We start from the raw sequence: 22,220 nt of genomic DNA, 5'->3' as shown, positions 1-22,220 counted from the left end.
ACTAGTTGGCATGCTGAAGTCTCTTAGACTAATGGGTCTTGGATTTATCAATTTGCACATTCCTCATCGGTGCATGATAAGCTCTTTGCTAAAATTACCATTCATCTCAAAAACTTAAATTAGTAGAATGAAATAGATTTATTTATATATTTTATATTTTTTTATACTCGCTTTTCTTCTTTTTTTTCTTTTTCTTTTTTGCTTAGGAAGAGAAGTAGGGCCCGTAGGGGGGAGGAAGAGACCAGCCCACCCTCGCGTAGCAGCCCTCACTAGACCCCCGCCCTGCCAGGAGCAAGTTTGATACGGATAGACACCGTTTTACTCACATTCTCCTCATCCGAAGATGAGTACGTCACACGTGGCACCACTAAGATACAGGTGGAAGGAAATCATAACTGCCATCGAGCCAACCGGGCGTGGAGCATCCGGTCTCCGAATTTAATCGATGCCTGCGTATTTCAAATCCGAATAGCTCGGACAAAATTATCGCCTCCTTACTATCCGGCCACCGTCTTAGTGGCTTTTTATACTCTTGGTTCAAAGTTCAGACTTGCATTTCTGCCTAATCCCTGTACGAGTTGGAACATAAAAGTTGTCACCGGCCCAACACAAAGGTTACTGGGAGCCAAACTGAGATGGCAGAGCAAACTCATATCATTTGCTCAGCCACCCTCCGCAACGTCATATCATTTGGGCTTAGGAATCTTTTCGGGTGCGCTCAGCCAATCTTCCCATCGACACGTGCCTTAGTACCTACGTACAACACTGCGACGGAGCCAGTGGTGGGTCTGGTCCTGCCAGACCAGTCTTATAGAGTCCCATCAGATCGGGTTATCTTTCGCGTGAGGGGATGATTCACCTTCCTGCAGAACGCCAACAGTTGGATACCCAATATGCTTTCAGATCCGTGCAATATGCAATTCAATGATTGATATTGCCCAAGAAGGTCAATTATTCTTTCCATGTGAAATATACAACTCGAAACCTAGCAGGCCGAGAACTGCAATTTTCGGTTTGGGATATGCCATAAGCATCTCTCTTCCCGAGTCGCTAGGTTAAAATGTCACGTAGGAGGCACTTGTAAGCTCTCAGTAGGTAGAGAAATCATACTCCACACTACATACACCAGTACAGTCGTATATGCCATCAATTACCAAGATGTATTATTATAAGTTCCATTCAACATGCGCTCATCTAAATAATAGGCCCACAGCAATGTGTTTCGATGATTGTTGGTGTATCCGGCCATACGGTGCGCAGGATATAATTTTTTCATTGGATGAGATCATGAACTTGGAAATGGCTTAGATTGCCAATAATTGCGACATGAGAGCATGAATTGCAAAATCCCCTTGCAGCAAGGAGCAATCATGAGTGTGAGGAGATGCAAATTGTTGCAAGTGCAACCATTTGCACCCTATATCATTTCACATGTACTTTCAACTTCTATCTTGATTCACCACCAGACATGATTTGCCGATGCCGCGCGTACTTTAGCTTCTAATGGTGTATACATTTAATCAATCCTAGTAAAGTAGCTTAGGTTTTGAGAACGGCTAAAAAAATGTCCGAGTTTGAGCGACAGATGGATCATGTTTTGTACAACCGAGTTCTGGCTCAGTAAAAGGAGCTCGGTTCAGTGGCCCCTCAGAAAGCACCAAGCACTCGGAAGAGCGTCCCATTCTTGACCAATCGCTAATAACCATTGTCGTCGTATATGACTTGCTTACGTATGGGGTTTACAAAGATGAACATAGTTTTCTTAAAAATTTCTTATTCGTTATAAAATAGATGGGGGGGAAGAAGAAGAAGAATTATTTAATTCCAACCTCATTTTTCATCTCTTGATTTTGTTCTACAACTATTAATTGCATCAATCTTAACTGTGCATGGCATTTCCTCTCAATAAACCAAAGCTAATGCACCAAGATTACGTAGCCTCAGACGTAGGTCCTGCTAGGCCTTATGGGCAAAGGACATGCAATAGTTGACAACTCAAAACATTTCAAAGTTGATCAAATCCACATGATCTTGTCGACATGAAATGTCCTCTGCCATGCAACAACTCCCATCTAAATCTGCAACAGAATTGTAGTTCAGATGCATGACAACGCATCCTCTCGACATGTCATCCACAAGCTGCTTTCTTTTCACTTTATAAGGAGACGAACATATTTCCATAATAACAAACGGGGAAAAAATAACTTTGCATGCAGGAAATTCAATTATATATCAGGGCAAACTTTAAGACAATATGACAAGGGGGTAATATGATGCTATTGCCTAAGTACATAGGTTACACTAGGCCTATTTAGCAAGTTATCTGACGTAGATCCTACCAGAACCCTATCTGCCGAGACTTACCAATATAACTTGCTCATGAATTTCTCTATACTTAATATTTAGCTCCACATTATTGCTCGAGAAGTACGTAATTAGTTCCATGTTAAGTTATTTAGCTCATACTTAACTTGAAAAGAAAAGGTAAAAATATTCGGATGCAAAAACAATGAGACCTGTGAACACAGCTTGACGAAATTAAACATCGAAGAAAACAGTCTACTTGGTTTACAGGCATCAATCTTGGGGATTCGAAAGATTCAAAAGCAATACATACCTTGAGCGCCCCAAGGATCAGTCACATAAAATCTTTACGTACAATAATACAAAACCTCGTAAAGTTTGCAACTAATATATTACTTAAACCCAACTAAGTTCTTTAGAATAGATCTACTCCTAGGCTTTGATTCATGTCAAGCATCAAACAAGCTCTTGGTTCTTCTCCACAACCCTCACTTCCTTTGCGGATCTAAGAATGGCTGCCTACAGGAAGCAACAGCAAGGATCTCAACAGGCATGAGATAAACAAGGATGCAGTAAAAAGATGAACACAGTAGGTCGCTGCATCTGACTGCCTTACCTGATCATCAGTTATTTCAACTGCAAACCCATCAACGATAGCCAAAGAAGATCTCTTCCTATAGGTGTTTGGTCTGAGCAATTTGGCTAGCAGCTGGTCATGTCTGTTGCTTACATATCGATCAAGCTCCATTGCTCCTTGTTTCTTTCTATCAAGGCACCGCCATAAGAAGAGAAGTAACTACTACTGCTGGAACTCGAGAGAGAAATCGAAAACATCGGGCAGAATAAAATGCCCACAAAATGGTGATGCTAAAAGACTTGAGAACAAATTGAGAGTGTGGCGAAGGCAAACCGATCTGCTCGCAGGCGCTCATACTCGGGATCAAAATTCATGAAGACAAAGTAGACATCTGCCGCCGAGCTTCCCATTTTCCGTGCCACGATCTCCCCTTCTTGTATTATATTTGCGCAGCAGCTCAAAATCGGCAAGCCTATAGATCTTCCATGGTTGGTATTTATAAAATGGGGACAGTTGTGATGAGTCCAAGAAATACTTATCAACCTCACTTGTATTTGTGGAGAAAATGACCTTAGATTAACTAGTAATAAGCTTTATTGTGCTTAGCCAAAAAAAAAAAAAGAATATTGATGTTGAAATAAGTAACAGGGCAGCAACAACGTCAACATGGCCATGTAGAACAGTAACAGATTACTTTACTTGTTGGTGCTTGCTGACGAAGGAAATGGCAATGCATGTCATAGGGGATGTTGGGGGAAAAAATAGACCACCCCACACGTACAATTAAAGCACCCAAGGGAGGCTTCTTTCTCCCAAGGGAGGCTTCGGACTTGGAAATACAGTCCCTCTCTCTTCTCCAAAATTAAGCCCCCCTTTGACTTAGGCATCGGAGGGCCGGCGCCGGAAAGCCCGGCCACCGGCTTCTTGCAGGTTCCTCCGGAAGGAGCCGCACGCCGACGATCCACCGCCCACCGTTCTCGCTCACAGGCCCCCCCGGAGGACACCGCCAGACGACGAACCGCCGTCCGCCGATTCTCCCACCGGAGCTCCTCCTCCTCCTCGGTTCGCGGCCGCCCCCGGGTCCAATTTCCAGCAACAGTTGGCGCTAGAGGAAGGGCCTGAGTCGTGGCCATGAAACTAAGGAGCAGAGGAGTCTCTGATACCTCCCGGCATCATGCTCCAAGCCCCGGGCGCTCAATCCAGAATCCACCACCAAGACCTCCGGCAGATCAAGCTCCACAAGTCCAACCCGAGCACTTCGACACGCTAGTGCAGCAAGTCCAAGCGCTAGCCATTGCAGCCCAAAGCCTGCAACAAGTGGAGGCTCCTCCTGTGCCGCCTCCACGGGTTCATGTTAAGCGGAGGAAGAAACTTTCTCCCGAGCCATCTCGAATCAGGCATGGCTCCCGCTACAACGACGTACGTGGGGGCAACTAGTGAGAAGTAGTAGCCCAAGTCTCACATCAACGAGTTGGAGGGAAAGAGAAATAAAAGCTGAGGCCTGGAGAAGGAGAGTTATGTACTCCCTCCTCATGGGTGTAAGTCCTTACGACGGCGCTCGTGACGTTGCTCTCCTTCAGAGCGTCACCATCACCGAAGCCCCGGCCGTGCACAGAGGGCTGTCGAGCTCATCCAGGCCAAGCTCATGCAGGCCGAGCCGAGCTCAGAAGGCCGAGCTTGTCATCCACATGCTGCAGCCACGACCTGCAGCAGTCTCATCCAGGCCGAGCTCATGCAGGCCGAGCCGAGCTCAGAAGGCCGAGCTTGTCATCCACATGCTGCAGCCACGACCTGCAGCAGTCTCATCTAGGCCGAGCTCATGCAGGCCGAGCCGAGCTCAGAAGGCCGAGCTCGTCATCCACATGCTGCAGCCACGACCTGCAGCAGTCTCATCCAGGCCGAGCTCATGCAGGCCGAGCTCAGAAGGCCGAGACCAGAAGGCTGCTGAGCTCATAAGCCCGAGCTTAGAAGCCCGAGCGCAGAACACCCCTCCCAGAAAATCGAGCCAAAGAAGGCCGGTGCTGAGCCAAGTCCTGAGGGACTTCAAAGCTCGAGAGCCATCAAAATATCTCCAAAAGGTACAGGACGCCACTTTGGCTTCAAATAATTTCAATATTTTATCTATTTTCAGGTCGGAGAATCCAAAAAACGACCTACGGGTATCTCTATCTCCAACGTCGCCCCGCTCCGAATAAGGGCGCACGATCGCCAACGAATGAAGTCCATCTCCCGTATGTCTCCAAGATCGGATTCCCGACCAAGCTCGGATCCCCCAGTTAAAGGATTAACGTCATGCTACATCAACTAATCGAGCTCGGCTCGATCTCCATCGACTAATCGAGCTCGGCTCGATCTCCATCGACTAATCGAGCTCGGCTCGATCTCCATCGACTAATCGAGCTCGGCTCGATCTCCATCGACTATCGAGCTCGGCTCGATTTTGGCTTGATCGTCAACAGACAAGGCCAAAGAAGGCCGCTGAGTCAACCTGGAGCACTTAACTCCAACTGCATGAGAGGTACACCCTACTTGGCACGCACATCTCCATATATATTTGGCTATGTTACAGGATGATCGACGACTAGACTACTTCCTTCGCCCGAGCCAAAAAGCTGCTCGAACTCGGAAGTCGGGGGGTAGTGTTGGGGGAAAAATGGACCACCCCACAAATGCAATTATAGCACCCAAATCCATCAGCAAGATCGAGCTCACCATGCAGGCCGAGCTCATCATGCAGGCCGAGCTCAGAAAGCCGAGCCGAGCTCATGCAAGCCGAGCTCAGAAGGCTGCCGAGCTCATCCATGCTGCCGAGCACAGAAGGCTGCCGAGCTCAGAAGGCCGAAACCAGAAGGCTGCCGAGCTCGGAAGGCCGAGCTCCGCAGGCCGAGACCAGAAGGCTGCCGAGCTCAGAAGGCCGAGCTCAGCAGGCCGAGACCAGAAGGCCGAGCACAGCAGGCCGAGACCAGAAGGCCGAGCACAGCAGGCCGAGACCAGAAGGCCGAGCACAGCAGGCCGAGCACAGAAGGCTAAGACCAGCAGGACGAGACCAGAAGGCTGAGCTGACCTCAGAAGGCCGGCCTCGTCATCTATATGCTGCGGCCATGCCCTGCAGCAGCCTTACCGCACCATGTTTTACTTGCCGGCCACGCCACGACACATTAATCAGGAACCATACCCTGCTACGACTGTCAACACCTCATCATTCCCAAGAATGTACTGCACTGCACGCCACAAGCAAGCTCTGGCTGCACGCCATCTCCTCCCATGATGGGAACGGGCCATCCACAGCAACTCATTACTTCCACGCCCACGTCCAATCGTGACGGTAACCCATTAATTCGCCCAGTCACATCACAGGTAACACTCTCCCTATAAAAGGGGGCTTCTTCCTCCTGAGGGGGCTGGAGGCTTCTTCCTCCCGAGGAGATTTTTCGGACTTCACATACAGTCCCTCTCTCTTCTCCAAAATTAAGCCCCCCTCTGACTTAGGCATCGGAGGGCCGGCGCCGGAAAAGCCCGGCCACCGGCTTCTCGCAGGTCCCCCGGAGTACGCCGCTCGCCGACGGATCGCCGTCCGCCAGTGTTCGCCGGAGCAACAGTTGGCACCCAGTGAGTGTAGGGCGGCGTCCTCCAGCAACAGTTGGCGCTAGAGGAAGGGTCGGCTTCTTGCAGGTCCACCGGCTTTTCTGCAGGCACCCAGACGGAGGACGCCGCTCGCCGACGGATCGCCGTCCGCCAGTGTTCGCCGGAGCAACAGTTGGCACCCAGTGAGTGTAGGGCGGCGTCCTCCAGCAACAGTTGGCGCTAGAGGAAGGGTCGGCTTCTTGCAGGTCCACCGGCTTTTCTGCAGGCACCCAGACGGAGGACGCCGCCCGCCGACGGATCGCCGCCCGCCAGTGTTCGCCGGAGCTCCTCCTCCTCCTCGGTTCGCGGCCGCCCCGGGTCCAATTTCCAGCAACAGGGGACATGGAGCTTGGTGAGACACAGTGGTCCTATATATCCTGAAGCCTCATCCCATGTAACCATGGATCCTGCTCCATAGCACACAAGGTGACCATGTTGGTATAGTTGCTGCGATGAACCAGGCTATCTGAGAACAACTCGTTCTCGGAAAGTTGTTTGGGCTCGTTCCACAAGTAAATGAATGTTTCAAGCTCAATTAGTTACCGACAGTTAGGCAACTATAAGCTCGAGTTGCTTAGGCTTAGGTGAAGTTAATCTTCAACACTAACCAAGCTTGTTAGGTAGGTTCCAAACTTCATACTGTCCTGAAATGGATGCTTGATCAAGCTATTGGACAAGCTTGTGCCCGGTGAAAATATACAACTAAGAGTATGTTTAGATATTTCTATAGAATTGAGTTGAAAATTCTATAGAAATCGGGTTTATTGGCCTATCTAGCTTGCATTTTCTAACAATTTGTCCAAATCCAGTCCAGATCCTAATTTTTGGCAGCAGTAAGAACAAAAATTTTTGTTTTACAGGATTTGAGCTGGGTGGAGCTTAGTTGACACACGGCTATGCTTTAATGGACAACTCAATCTACGAATCCTACAGAATTTTTAGGCTAATTCTGTAGGAATAGCCAAACTGGCCCTAAGTTTAAAAAAAAACTGTGTTTCTCTCAGCTTGTTTGCAATCCTAGGTACCAACATGCTAAATTGTTTTTGATAAGAAATGATATAAACGCTTGAGCTACATCTATCGCTTGTGCGCACCTTGCAATTGTGTTCCGCAATGACACCATCTTATTGGATACATGGTTTTGTTTCATTGCACAAAGGAAACTCCTCTGGCTCAAGGTGGCGGTTCGGTTCGGTGGAAGAAGCTGTAAGAGCTGTTAGCGGTAATAGGCACTTCAATGAAGCAGCAGCAGTAGAATGATCATTAGTGGATACAACACCAACAACAACAGCAGATCCAGAGGCGGAATGGACAACAGACTAAGACTCCGTTTGGGGGAGCTTTTAATTAGATGAAAAAGAATGTTTGGTAAAAATTTCGGAAAGCTGTTTTAGCTTTTTCAAAAAACTAAAAATAGCTTTTTGGAAGAAGCTCCATTTTGGAGCTTTCCGAAAACGTTGTTTTGAGCTTTGTCAGAAAGCTTTTTTTTACCAAAATATCCATAATAAAATATAACAATTACATATTTTGTCCTTTTATAAAACTAAAAATCTGCTGGAGTCCTAACAAAGAACCCTAGCTGTAGATCAGACTCCCTTCCATAAAAAAAATGTATTCTTATTTTCTATTATTATTTTATACCTTTAATGTTGTATTATACTATAAATATAATATAATATTATATTATATCATAATACATTAATATGTTATATAAAATAATTTAATATTATGTTATATTATGAGAAATTAATATATGCTAATAGTTATAATATTTTATACCTTTATTATTTTATTATACTATAATATAATATAATATTATATTATATCATAATACATTGATATGTTATGTTAAATAAATTTATATTATATTAAATTATTATGCTATAGTATACAATATTATATTACTATATTATAATAATATTATATTACATTATAGTAATATTATACTATATTATATAGTTATATATTAATATATGTTATATTTTATTATGCTCGGTTGTATAATACTATGCAATGTTCTTATTTGGATTGGTAGTTTCGGACCGCCACTATTTCGGAAAGCGCATGGGATGAGCGCGTGGGCTTGTCATCGCTATGGAGAACGTGGCCAGGGCCGCCCCGAGCCCTAGGCGACCGAAGTGGTCGCCTAAGGCCTCGGGCCAATGGAAGGCCTCCGGGAGGCTGACCAAAAGGAAGCAAAGGCCCCATGTAAAACGGGAATAGGAGCTGGCTCTGAGTCTTCCCCCTTGATGGAAGGGAGGTGGAGAGTTTCCTGGCCTGCAGAGGGGCAATTTGGGAAGTTGGGGATAGTAGTTTTGTTTTTGGTGGAGAGAAAGGGAGAGGAGGGATTTGGTTGGCTTGATACACGTCTGAAGCCACTCTTATCTTTCATCTTTCTCTTTTTTGGTTTTGGTCTTGGTTTTCCTTCCCTCACATTACTCCTGATCCAGCTGGGCCATCAGGAAGAAAGATAGGGGGATTGGAGATGGACTTCTTGGAGGGTAGAGAAAGAAAAGGAGGAAGGGGGGGTTGAATGGCTGCTGTGCTGTGATGTTGCAGTGGCTGCTTGGGTACTCACCTGAAGGGGAGAAGGTGGGATGGGACTTTTATTAATTAGATAGAGTGAAATTTCCATAATGCCCCTACTTTCTCTTATAGAGAGGTTCCTTTCTGGACAAATTCTTTTCTTGACCATGAAGTGCCATGGGAGAAAAAGCAACGGCTAGTTAGAGCGAGAAGCTCCGGTTCTTGAGAGAGAAAGACAACGGCTAGTGGGCCGGCGGGAAGTCGGTCTGTGTTCCGGCTGTCCGGCGGTAACCACGGCGGGTTGGGCAGTGCTTCTGTATTACGGCTTTGTTGAGGGTCCTCGGTGTAGCCGGCGTTTAGCTTGGGTGCGCGGAGGAAGTAGCTGCCGGGCCACCCGGCTCTGAAGCCGGAGGGTAGGGGCCAGACCCCTGGTAGCTCGTGTCCCGGGTGGTGTGAGCAGGCGACATCCCGGCGGCCGGCGAGGTTAACTCAGTCTGCTCTGTTTTGGCTAACCCCCCTGTCTTCTTACAGGTGTGATGGATCGGAAGGGTAAACAACCGATGGGGCAGGTACCGGAAGGAGCGGCGAGAGGACCTGGTAAGGAACACGATCATGGACGAGGGGAGCGCTCCGGCGCTTGGACGCGGCCGGGGCCGTGGGTTACTCACTGGCCCACGGCCGCGGAGGTGGAACGGCTGAGCCGTCGCTTCCCGGATATCCTCCGGCTCCCGGAGGAACCGATAGCGGCGGCCCGGCGTGAATGGCGAGGGCGGGCGTTGCCGGCTCGCACTTTTGGCCGCCGCGTCCCGGCGGAGTGGGTGGCCAAAGACGTGGCGGCCCGAGCAAAACTAAAGGATGTGGTGGCCGTCCCGCTCGCGGACGACCACCTTGCCCTGCGGTTCCGGTCGACGGAGGACCGGGACCGAGTCCTGAGCGAGGGCCCGTGGGTGGTGGCGGGGCAGCTCCTCGCCATGAGCCCATGGGTCTCCGACTTCGAGCCCGACGATGGTACTGTGCAGAGGGCCCTGGTTTGGCTTCGTCTGCCCTGCCTGCCGCCGGAGTACTGGTCGACTTCGACCATTCTCCAGATTGCGGCTCGGGCGGGTCGGCCGATAGCGGTTGACGGGGTCACCGAGCAACAGAAATCGATGGGGTTTGCCCGGATCAAGATCGAGGTCGCTGTCAACGAACCCTTGTTACCGGGGGTTCTGATTCAAGGGGAGACGAAGGTGCGTTGGCAGCCCTTCGTCTTCGAAAACGTAGCCGCACTCTGCTCCCGTTGTGGGCGGATGGGCCATGGGGAGGCGTCCTGTCGTTTTCCGGTGGCCGGCTGTGCTGCGGAGGGTCCGGCGTCGGGGGCAGAGGCCCCGGGGGGTGGGTCGGACCAGCCGCCACCGGCTGGTGGAGTGGAGAACCAAGGGCCAGTTTATGGCCCTTGGATGGTGGCGACGCGGAGGAAAATCCCGCGTGAGAGTCGTCCGCCGCGGCCGGGGGAGAGGACCGGCACCGATCCGGGACCCGTGTCGTCCTTGCCTCGGCCGCCACCCCCGGCGGCCCGTCCGACCTCGCCGGCATCTCCTGTGGACACGGACGGCTGGCAAAAGCCGACGAAGGTCGCGCGCCGCCGGTCGCCGTTGGCCGGAGGAGGGGAAGGGCTGCCCCCGGTACCTCCCATGGACCACCATCGGACTGCCCTGGTTGATGAACCAGGAGACGGTTCGGCCGAGTCCGTGGCTCCGGAGCTGAGCCAGCGAGGCGACTCGCCCCCGCCGCGGGTCGACCCTGGGCCGAGCGGGGTGGGTAAGGCCCGGGGCCTAACCCAAAAAAGGCCCAGGCCCCAAGCGGGCCTTGGCCCACAAGGGGGCCTGGGTCCGGTGACCCAATTGGCCCAGCAGGCCAATCGAGCACAGGCCCAGCGCGGCCGGGCCCAGAGGGCCGGGCGCCGGGGCCGTGGGCCAGCTGGCGTAGCCCACGGCGCGCCTCGAGCTGGTGGCGCGCCACGAGCTGATGGCGCGATCCGAGCCGGTGGCGCGCTCCGCGCGGACGACGCGCCCCGCGCGGACGGCGCGCCCCGCGCGGATGGCGCGCCCGAAGTGGGTGTTGCGCCCCGCGCTGGGGACGTCCTCCCGGATGGCGTCGGAGGGGCGCGTGGGTACGAGACCGCGCTTGGCGTCGTTGGCGATCGGGTTGGTGGGCCGTTGGCTGTGCAGGGCCAGCGGGCCTCTTCCACGATGGGGCCGCCGGATGACCGGGTTTTGGGCCATGGGGATGGCCCGCGAGTCCGGGGACCTCAGGTCCGCGATGTCGGGGGGCTACAGGGCCAGGGCACGCGCAGCCTGGGTTCCCCTGAGCCGGATATTTCGGCCCAGGACGAGCGGACCTTGGTCAGGGGTCCTGAGGCACCCTCAGGGCCCTTCCAGTACAGCCCACCCTGTCGGGAGCTGGACTTGCGGCTGGGGATCCCCCAGGATGCTAGCCAGGACCTTCCTATGTTGGGTGCAGGCCTAGATGGGGTTGTTCGCTTTGGCCTTACACCCCTGACCCCGGGCGTGCTGGAGGACACCACCCCAGGTAGGTGTGTGGTGGGGGACCACCCCACCCCTCGCCTGGAGGAGAGCACGGCCGTGGCAGGAGGGGGCATGGACCACTCTACTGCCCTGCAGCAGGTCAGGGCGGCAGTTATGGGGGTTGTATCCACGACCGCCGATGTGGAGGAGCAGCGAGGCTTCATAGGCGTTGAGCCTATGGATGGCCCCGCGACTCTAGGAGAGGAGGGGTCAGAGGCCGACTATGTGGACTGTGACCCATGATGATTCTCGTTTGGAATTGTAGGAGGGCGGCCAAGCCGTCCTTTATGACCTCTTTCAAACGGTTAGTGCAGGTCCATTGTCCGGAGATCTGTTTTCTCTGTGAGACCCGATTATCTGGCGAGGGGCTCGGACGTTTGAGGCGGCACCTTGAGAGGGACTGGCAGACCTATGCGATCGATTCTCGGGGGCTGTCGGGAGGTATTTTAGTTCTGTGGAGGCGTGGAGTGACGACAGTTGATGTCTTTCACAACTGCCCCCAACAGGTAGTCATGGTCGTGTCGAGACCTGATGTTGCCCCGTGGGTGCTGTGCGGTGTTTACGCGAGCACGGACCACAGGGTCAGGAGAGTCCTTTGGCAGGAGATCACCAACCTAGCCGCTCAGGGTATCCCGACGGTTGTGGTTGGTGACTTCAATTGCATCCAGAGTGAGAATGAGAAGCGGGGGGGCGCTGCCTTTACTGATAGAGTGGATAGGAGGGAGTTCCGTGATTTTGTGTCGCGGAATGGCCTGGTAGACTTAGGTTTCTCGGGACCACAGTTCACTTGGTGTAATAATCAGCATGGTAGTGCTAGGGTATGGGAGAGATTAGATAGGGCCTTAGCGTCCCCAGATTGGATCCTTCGATTTTCCACGAGTAGGGTTACTCACCTCCCTCGGATTGCCTCGGATCACTGCCCTCTGCTACTCTCTACATCATCGAGTCCCACCCACCACAGCCCCTTCCGCTTTGAGAAGGTTTGGCTGTCGTACCCCCAGTCCTGGGACATTGTCCGCGACGCGTGGCGGATCCTGGTACACGGGGATGCCATGCAGCGGGTTTCGCGCAAACTTGAGTTGACCAAGAGGCGCTTGCGCCGTTGGAACCGTGAGGTTGTGGGTAATATTTTCCGGCGTTTGGAGGTGATAGAGACCTCGATCGCTGAGCTACAAAGGAAGGAAGACCTAGGGGGCGTGCTTCCGGAGGACGATATGGTTGACCTTCGGGGCCTACTTGCGACTCATCATTCGCTGCTACGGCAACACGAGGTCTTCTGGAGACAGAAATCTCGGGTGCAGTGGGTAAGCGAGGGTGACCGTAACACTAGCTTCTTTCATCGGACGACAGTCATCCGGCGACGTCGGAGCATGATCCATTCCCTGCACGATAGGTCCGGCCAGCGGGTGGAGGGTGAGCCTGCCATTCGACAGGTCTTGCTTGATTTCTTCCGCGCTAGATGGACAGAGGATGAGGGGCCTATGATGGTCACTACCCCCTCCGGGTGGACGAGGGTATTGGAGAGGTCGAGTGCGCATCTTTGATCCGACCGGTTATGGCACAGGAGGTGCATGAGGCGGTCTGGGCCTTGGCAGCAGACAAGGCCCCGGGACCCGATGGTTTCCCCCCTTTCTTCTTCCGGCATTATTGGGGTATTATCCGACCAGCAGTGGTGGAGGCCATCCAGTGCTTCTTCACCCAGGCTGCGATGCCTGAGGATTGGAAGGCCACCTTCATCACGCTTATGCCTAAGCGTCAGGATGCGGATGAGCCTTGTCACTTTAGGCCCATTAGCCTGTGTACAACCTTATACAAGGTTGTGGCAAGGATTTTGGTGGGCAGGATGAAGCCCCTTTTACCTGGCATTATTAGTCAGGAACAGGGGGCTTTTGTAGCTGGTAGAAATATTTCTCACAATGTTATGTTAGCCCAGGAAATGATGTGGGATCTTCGGCGGGCTTCGGAGCGGCACAGCTTGATGGCAGTCAAGCTGGACATGGAGCGGGCTTACGACAGGATCAGGTGGAGTTTCCTTCAGCGGGTACTGGAGGAGCACGGCTTCCCCAGGCAGTGGATTGGATGGATTATGGGGTGTGTCCGGGGGCCAAAGTTTTCTATCTTGGTCAACGGCACTCCATCGATTTTCTTCGAGTCCACGATGGGATTACGACAGGGATGTCCCTTATCCCCTTATTTGTTTATCATCTGTGCGGATATTTTATCCCGTGCTTTGCAGGGAGCGTGTGCCAGCCGGGAGCTGGAGGCCTAGGTGCCAGCACCGGGGGCCCGCCCTATATCCCATTTATTTTTTGCTGATGACTGTCTTCTCTTGGCCAGGGCACGGATTTCAGAGGCACGGGTCCTACGCAGGGTGGTGGCAGACTATTGCGTGGCATCCGGTCAAAGAGTAAACTTCCTCAAGTCGGCTATCTTCTTCAGCCCCAGCACAGAGAGCGGCGTCAGACAGGAGATCAGAGGGATACTGCAGGTACCGAAGCAGGAGGGGACGCTGACCTACCTTGGCGTCCCTATCACGGGTCGGAGGCTACGGGTGGCCGAGTGCTTGGGCTTGGTGCAGCGGGTCCAGAGCAGGCTGGAGGGATGGAGGGCATTTTCCCTATCCATGATGGGGAGAGTGACATTGGTCAGAGCAGTGCTGGGATCTATTCCGGTGTACCTTATGGCCAACACAGTAGTTCCGAAGACGATTCTGTTGAGGATCGAACGCCTTCTTCGGAGCTTTCTGTGGGGGTCATATAGTGGAGGCCATGGAGTGCATTTGGTAGCGTGGGAGCAGGTCTGCCTTCCTACTAGCGAGGGTGGTCTAGGGGTGCAGTCCCTCGTTCAGAGGCGTGAGGCACTCATTGCCCGGCACGCGGCCCAGTTTGTGTTAGCGCCACACAGTTTCTGGAGTCAGGTGATGGCAGCCAGATATGGTCGGGGGGCCTCATCAGTAGCATGGACCGGTCGACGAGTCTCCTTCATGTGGCGCGAGATCGGGAGGTATTTGCCATCAGTTGCAGCACACACCAGGTGGTTGATCGGCGATGGCCAGAGTATTGATGTGACCAGTGATTCATGGGTGGACACCCTTCCCCTGAGTCGCTGGCCGACCATGGTAGATGCAGAGGCAGTGGAGGGGCTACGGGTGTGCGATCTCCTAGCACCAGGAGGGGCAGAGTGGGATGAGGCCAGGTTACGGCTGCTCTTCGGAGTACATCTGGCTGTGAGGATTCGGTCTCTCCCGCTTCCAGGTTGTGGGGGGCCGGATGTCAGGGTATGGGGCACTTCGAGCCGGGCCGGTGTTAGACTGGGAGACCTATCCCGTGCCATTTAGCCAGAGCACGAGCCGGGGTCAGATTGCGCTTGGATCTGGAGGTCCGGCCTCCACCCGAGGGCAGCTCTCTTTTTGTGGAAGGTGTTCTGGGACCGCCTTCCGACGAGAGCAGTGTTGAGCAGGCGTGGCTGGGGGATCCCTGCGGAGTGCGGGATGTGCGGAGCTGAGGAGACAGTGGACCATGTGCTCTTTCAGTGTACTTGGGCGATGTCGACATGGCAGTGTACAGGGATCCCGCAGGGGGCCCGATGTGCGCGGATTCAGTTCCTTAGTATGATGCGGCAGTGGCTAGCGAGTCCGCAGACTCATGAGGAGGGTATCAGAGCGACTTGCACGGCCCTTCAGATCTGGCTGGCAAGGAATGCTCGTACTCTCGGCCAGCGTAGGGTGTCACCGAGGTTTGTAGCAGAGTTTGCTCGAGCACAGGCCACGGAGATCAGCCATATCCCTTCCACAGTTAGACCTTTGACAGCTCGGGACACCTGGGGTTCCCCCTTGCTCCGGCAGCTCCTCAGACGGTGTTTTTCACCTGGGAGCCCCCACCCCCGTGCTTCCTCAAGGTCAACTTTGATGGGTCTGTGTTGGATGGCGGCTCGAGAGGTGGTGCAGGTTTTGTCATACGGGACCCGCAGTCCAGAGTTGTGGCTGCAGGCGGCTGCCGCTTGTTCGCTACATCAGTCCCGGGAGCTGAGCTGCACGCTGCCTGGGCAGGGATTCGACATGCACGGGCGATGATGCGGACCAGCCCGATTATTCTGGAGGGCGACTCAGCTACCGTTATTGGATGGATTCAGCAGGGGTTGAGGGGTGAGAGCTCAGACCACCCCTTGATCCGCGACATAGTCAGGATGATGAGAGATGGGGGGGCCACCCAGGCCATGCATGTATTTCGGGAGGCCAATGGGGCGGCTGATTGGGTAGCCGCCTATGCGGCCCACCATTCGGGTTACGCCCTTTGGTCAGGGGAGGGGGAGCTGCCTTTGGCACTCCGTGAGATATTGTATTTTGATCTTATTGGGTGTATTCATACACGGTCTGTATGAAGCACCCGTTTCAGCAAAAAAAAAAAAAAAAAAAAAGTGCCATGGGATAACCTTTTCCTACTCTGCCCTTGCTTGACATGGTAAATAGTACTGCCAAGCATTACCTCAGTTATTTAATCAGTTTTATAGACCCTTCCTAAAGCATAATTACTTTTCCGTACTCCTACTCAAAAATTATATTAAACTAAAAATATTTTTTATTTATCTTTATTGTATACATGCATTTCTGTTGAAATAATGTACTTGATGGATTTCTATTTTCATATTTTTTTAAGTATTTTATACTTATTAAAAAAATTTATTATTAAAAAAAGATCTTATTTACTGAATCCGTCTTAGGCCTCCAAATGTATTGAGCCGCCCCGGAACGTGGCGCGGACCAACCGGCACATGAGGGATCAAAGAGGTAGGGCTGGATTTAGGACCCATTGGGGCGAGCTGGACCTCATAGGGGATCAAAAGGAGGGCTGGATTTAGGACCATGCAGTTTTAAACTATATGAAACAATAAAATTTAGGTGGAGAAGAATGAAATCAGTCTTACTACATTCACAAAAAAAAAAAAGAAAAAGTAAATCAGATATTATGAAAAAACTAAGAAGATTTTCTTTAAAAAAAATTCAAAGTGCAAAATCTTTAGACGTACGACTATGTTTTCTAGCTTTTAGCTTGCATACATTCCTCCTTCCTGTATCTTACTTCTTTCATGATGCCATCAGCGTTAGCATGATGTGATTGTTGGAGTGAAGAATCTGCCGGCACAAGCGGTCCAGTTATTCCGCTGGTGGCCTTTAGGCAAATTGCTTGCTTGCGTGTCCTTCTGGGGGCTGCTGTATTGCTAGCTGCATTTATCTGTCATGTCCGGAAACCTGTCGTCGTGTGCTGTGATCCAAATCGTGTCAGTTCACAAATGTATGCCCAATAAATTTCACCCCCAAGGTGGGGTCTCCAAAAGCAGACGCTCTTAACGTTGACGTCCCAGTAAACCCCCCGTCCAAGAAGGAGCCTCGGCTAAAAGGAAATTCGGCCACGGCCATTAGTTGGAAGAGCCAACGGATAATGGTTGTGCGATACTGTTTATCTTTTGCGCCGAGATATGTGGAAAATGATAAAAATTGAAGGAGTCTTGTAGGCCAAGCATGTGTTACATGAAGCTAATGAAGCTGTAGACTGGATGGCTGCTTATGTAGCCAGTCACTTCGGTAATACTCTGTGGGCTGAAGATGGAAAGTTGCCACTGGCACTCCAAGATATTTTGTTTTTCGATTTTATTGGATGTATCCGTACTCGTCAGGTATGATCCATCCGTTTTAGCAAAAAAAAAGAAAAAAAAAAAGCGCCTAGACTTGTCTGGTTTGAAAAAATAAAAAAATATAATTAATAAAATAAAAAAATATTATTTATTTGTTTTTAAAAATAAAAATTAGTATTTTTATAAAAATAAAAAATTTCTATTTTACAAAAGATACGAGAAAGTTACTTTTTCACCGGTTAAAAATTAAATTTTTTTCTCCAAAAATACTTTTAAGCCATCAAAACCTTTGGATAATTTTTTTTTCTTTATTAAAAATATAGTAGAGAATCATCATCTGACATATGTGCTGTATAAACTGCTTGCAGTATGCATGAACCTATTTATCTTTTTTCAAAGTTTCAGCCCTTATCAACCATTTTTCTGCACTGAAGTGATGATCGGTGGAAGATCCTGTTGGACAGACCATCTTAACCTCTTAATTATCTATAGACATCTTGCTTCCCCAGCTCCATTTCACCACTAAAATAAAACCGAGAGTTCTGCAAGCTTTTGAGAATAGCAGCCGGGTGCTGCCAGTTGAGATGCAGACCAGCCAAGCTATAAATACCAAGCAGTTTAGACTTGGCTAAGGAAGCACAGTACATGTACTTGGCGAGCTTCTTATCGAGCGAAGCCTGGGTTTCTTGTTATTTCTGCAAATTGGAAGTATCCAGGCTTGGCACTTTATGAGTTAAGCTTCAAATGAATGGAAAACGGGCTGCCAGCGGTCGGGGCTTCCGCGACGGGGGCTAAAAATGGCAACGAAACTAGCGGCCTGTCTCGCTCGCGTACATGGTATCATGCTTATCAAACCCCATCTCTTCCGACACTGGAAGCACAAGCAATTCCATAATCCTAAACTCCCATCCACCTTTCACCACAATGGCGTATGCCCTCTCCGAGAAACCATCTCTCTTAACATGCAACTAAGCCGCTACATCAACAAAGGCGATTTAAACTCCGCCCGCCAGCTCTTCGACGCAATGCCCCAACGAACCGTCGTCTCCTGGAACGCCATGATCTCCGGCTTCGCCAAGTGGGGAAGAACCGAAGAAGCTCTCACCACGGCCTCCGCCGTGCATCGGAGCGGCATGAAGCTCAACGAGACCACCTTCTCCTCCCTCCTCTCCGCCTGTGCTCGCTCTGGCTCTCTCCATCTTGGCAAACAGACCCACTGCCTAGTCTTCAAATCCGGTTCCGAGGATTTTGAGCTGGTGGGCAGTGCTTTGCTTAACTTCTACACCTCGTGCTTTGATATCCATGCTGCGTGTCAGCTCTTTGACTTGCTGCATGGCCGGAATCCTTTATTGTGGAGTTTGATGCTGGTTGGCTTCGTGAGGTGCAATTTATTAAGTGATGCTATGGATTTGTTCGACAGGATGCCGTTCCGTGATGTTGTTTCATGGACGGCTCTGATATCAGGCTACTCCCGCAGTGACGGAGAGTGCGGCAAGGCTTTGGAGCTGTTTCTCAGGATGAAAGCAAGTGGTGAAGTGGTGCCGAATGAGTTTACTTGTGATAGTGTTTTGAGAGCTTGTGCAAAGTTGGGATCTTTGGATTATGGGAAGATGATTCATGGGTGTTTAACTAAATTTGGGTTTGAATTGGATCGCTCCATTCGTGGCGCTCTTATTGATTTCTACTGCAGCTGTGATGCTGCCAATGATGCCAAGAGGATTTTCGAGCAACTAGATTCTCCATGCTTGAGCACTTCGAATGCTTTGATTGCAAGTCTTACGTCGATGGGTAAAATTGGAGATGCCGAGCTGGTTTTCAATCAGATGGTTGAGCGTAACTCAGTTTCATACAATTTGATGATTAAGGGCTACGCTTTGCATGGAAGGATTGCGGATTCCAAAAGCTTGTTTGAGAAAATGCCCTGCAAAAATACAGTGTCTTTGAATGCCATGATGTCAGCGTTTCTCCAGAATGGTGAGTTTGAGGAAGGCTTGAAACTATTTGAATGTGTAAAGGATGAGAGGAACACCGTGACATGGAACTCCATGATTTCAGGATATGTTCACAATGAGCAGCCTGCGGAAGCTTTAAAGCTATATGTAGTCATGCGCCATTCATCAATTGAATGCAGCCGGTCGACATTTTCTGCGCTGTTCCGTGCCTGTGCAGCAATTGGGACTCTCCAGCAGGGGAGAATGCTTCATGCTCATTTGTGTCAAACGCCGTTTGACTCGAATGCTTATGTTGGGACATCTCTTGTTGATATGTATGCTAAATGTGGCAACATCGCCGATGCTAGGACTGCATTCAGTCTGATTCTTTCACCTAACGTGGCCTCATGGAGTGCTCTCATCAATGGTCTTTCACATCATGGGCTTGGAATGGAAGCAACATTAGAGTTTGGGAAGATGTTAAAACACCGAATAGATCCTAATGCAGTTACTTTTGTAGGGCTTCTGTTGGCTTGCAGTCGTGCTGGTATGGTTGATGAGGGAATGAGATTTTTCTACTCCATGAGGGACTGCTATGGGTTGGTTCCAACCGTGGAGCATTATACATGTGTAGTTGATCTTCTTGGTCGATCAGGCTACATAAGAGAAGCTGAAAATTTCATACGTGAAATGCCAATTGAAGCAGATAGTGTTGTGTGGGGAGCTCTGCTTAGTGCCTGCTGGTTCTGCATGGACTTGGAAGTGGGTGAGAGAGTGGCTGAGAGAATGTTTTGTTTGGATTCGAATCATCTATCTCCCTATGTGGCTATGTCTAATATTTATGCTAAATTAGGAAGGTGGAAGGAGGTGATGAAGGTGAGGAAGAGATTGAGAGACCTCAAAGTAAAGAGAGATCCCGGATGTAGTTGGATTGAGGTGAAGGACACAGTTCATGTATTCTGTGTAGAGGATAGAAATCATCCACAAAGAGATGACATTTATGCTGTTCTAGAGGACTTAGTAGCCAATATCTGCTCTTATTCTGAATCTTGCTGTACTCTATATAGTAATCAAAATAATGATGTTTATTTTCCTCGGTTGCGGTGAGGGGCTTAATTGGTGTCGTCTACCGATCAATCTGTTGCATTTCCAATTAGTTAACAATGCACTTGACCTGCCAATAGAGCTACTATGGTGTTGGTCTTATATAGCTTGCTTGGCTATTTTTGCACTCCATTTATCTTCTTTAGGAAGCTTTTTAATCCTGACCTGTTTATGTATTCAGCTTTGCAAATTTTGTGGGATGCAGTCAAAGTCAGCTATCTAAATTATGTAAGTTCCTATGAATCAAATATTTTTTTGTGCGCGCCGACACATGCACGTATGTGTGCATGCATGGAGTGGCTCGTCTTTCATAACTCACACCTTCCAGGATTCTTGTCTCCGTGAGAAACATGGCTTATCTCTCATAGTTCATAGCTACCGGGATCTTTGTCCCTAGCAGAAACATGATCTCATTAATGCACCATGCCTAATGGCATATTTTGCATATGCCAATTTACATTCCTTCAAGGCCGAGAATTTTTGTATTTGCTTTCACAATGTTTTCATCATGGTAGTATTCTTTTGGAAAAATATTGTCAATGCCAAAGTTCGATGCTAGTCAATTCACAGAGAAACGCTGATTTGCACACAAAAAAAAAGAGAAAGGCTTGTCGAATTGGCTCCAACTGAATCCTCCGATGCTTATTATAACAATTCAGTATCTCATCCAAAAAGGCTAGCCAAAAGATATTATTTAGGTTCCTTGATCCTGTATAAGTATCCAAGATCTATCCAACGAATAATCAGTGTGGAACTAAACATAAGCCCGTACGGGTCCTCATACTTATATCAGGCAAGGCTTTGAAATAATAATGACAAATAGAAAAAAAATATAAGAAAAAATATTAGTGTAGTTTGCTTGGATTTGCCGGCCTGAATTGCTCGACCTGAAGTGCATAACCTAGATTGCTCAGTCTGGAGAGCTCGATTTAGAGAGCTCGGCCTGGAATGCTTGACTTGGATTGCTCGTCCTAGAGAGCTCAACTTGGATACTCGACCTAGAGAACTTGATAGCTCGGCCTTACCGCAATAGCTCGATCTTCGGCATGGTAGCTCGACCTCAATGCGGTAGCTCGGCCTCGGCATGGTAGCTTGGCCTTCGACGCAGTCACTAGGCCTTCAGTGTGGTGGTGCAGTAGCTCGACCTTGGCCTTCGATGCGGTAGCTCGATGTTCGGTGTGGTAGCTGGGCCTCGATGTGGTAGCTCATCCTTGGGCTCATTAGCTCAGCCTTCTGAGCTCGTCCTGATCGGCCTGATTCTAATAGGCTTGATTCTGGTTGGCCTTCTGGTTGGTGGTTGCGCGTCCCTTGCGCACGACGCTTGTGTCTCGAGTGGAAGGGCATCCTCTAGAAACTAACATGTTGGTCTCTAAAGATGCAAGTCCCATGCAAAGAGAAGGTGATGCTTAGGGGCAATCATAGAAGAGGATTAGACACAGAGGTAGTCATGGGAAATTGAGAGCCTCTCCTTGAGAGCCTCTTACCATGGGAGTCTCTCGTCATCTTTTGCTTGAGAGTCTCTCGCCTCCCCCCATAGGGATACCCTGGCCCTATTTATATAGAGAAGGGAGCGTAGACTTAGAGGCAAAAATCAAGGGATTGCCGTAACCTCTTTTTTTATCTGAATTCAAATCTATTGCTATATCTTTTTTATTTAGATCCCTTCAAGAATTCAAATTTGTTTAAAATGCTTGCCTAAAACCGACCTCTTTATCATGGATGGACAAGTGGCAAGCATTTTAAAAAGATTTGAATTTTTTAGAGGGATCTGAATAAGGAAGAAGATTACAGTAGATTTAAATCTAGATTAGAAAGAAGGTTACGACAATCTTTTAATTTTTACCTTTAAATCGTAATAGATCCATGCTCCCTTCTCTATATAAATAGGGCAGGATGGGGGCAGCGGCGCGGGGGGGCTAGGAGCTCGGCATGACTCCGATTAGCGGTCGCACATCT

General features: G+C 49.9%; 3 protein-coding genes across 3 annotated transcripts; 2 read left to right on the top strand and 1 right to left on the bottom strand.

Moving 5' to 3' along the window:
- Window positions 1-2,760: 2,760 nt before the first annotated feature.
- Window positions 2,761-3,351, bottom strand: LOC103708333 (subtilisin-like protease SBT2.5). Its single transcript, XM_008793210.4, has 3 exons — window positions 3,215-3,351; window positions 2,921-3,068; window positions 2,761-2,823 (listed from the first exon to the last, which is right to left on the bottom strand). Exons 1-3 carry the CDS (start codon window positions 3,289-3,291, stop codon window positions 2,761-2,763), a joined length of 288 nt encoding a protein of 95 aa, XP_008791432.1. The 5' UTR covers window positions 3,292-3,351.
- Window positions 3,352-11,837: 8,486 nt separating this feature from the next.
- On the top strand, window positions 11,838-13,142 carry LOC149752934 (uncharacterized). Its single transcript, XM_089925672.1, has one exon. It carries the CDS (start codon window positions 11,838-11,840, stop codon window positions 13,140-13,142), a length of 1,305 nt encoding a protein of 434 aa, XP_089781798.1.
- A 4,465-nt stretch (window positions 13,143-17,607) lies between these two features.
- LOC103708334 (pentatricopeptide repeat-containing protein At2g22070-like) lies at window positions 17,608-20,276 on the top strand. The gene has a single exon (XM_008793211.6). The coding sequence runs from the start codon at window positions 18,027-18,029 to the stop codon at window positions 20,265-20,267; it is 2,241 nt and encodes a 746-aa protein (XP_008791433.5). The 5' UTR covers window positions 17,608-18,026; the 3' UTR covers window positions 20,268-20,276.
- The last annotated feature ends 1,944 nt before the right edge of the window (window positions 20,277-22,220 follow it).

Source organism: Phoenix dactylifera, chromosome 9, assembly GCF_051530095.1.
Source record: "Phoenix dactylifera cultivar Ajwa chromosome 9, Ajwa_hap1_PhDact_Kaust_v1.1, whole genome shotgun sequence".
In the NCBI taxonomy this organism is placed as follows: Eukaryota; Viridiplantae; Streptophyta; class Magnoliopsida; order Arecales; family Arecaceae; genus Phoenix; species Phoenix dactylifera.
This window is presented reverse-complemented; position numbering and strand designations above follow the sequence as displayed.

Bases quoted from the DNA above. Each gene is read 5' to 3' on its own strand.
- LOC149752934 (XM_089925672.1), top strand. From the start codon at position 11,838: ATGATGATTCTCGTTTGGAATTGTAGGAGGGCGGCCAAGCCGTCCTTT.
- LOC103708334 (XM_008793211.6), top strand. From the start codon at position 18,027: ATGGCAACGAAACTAGCGGCCTGTCTCGCTCGCGTACATGGTATCATG.
- LOC103708333 (XM_008793210.4), bottom strand. From the start codon at position 3,291: ATGGGAAGCTCGGCGGCAGATGTCTACTTTGTCTTCATGAATTTTGAT. The intron at 3,069-3,214 runs GTTTGCCTTCGC...GTGCCTTGATAG, and splicing joins GAGCGCCTGCGAGCAGATCG to AAAGAAACAAGGAGCAATGG. The intron at 2,824-2,920 runs GTAAGGCAGTCA...TGCTTCCTGTAG, and splicing joins TTGAAATAACTGATGATCAG to GCAGCCATTCTTAGATCCGC.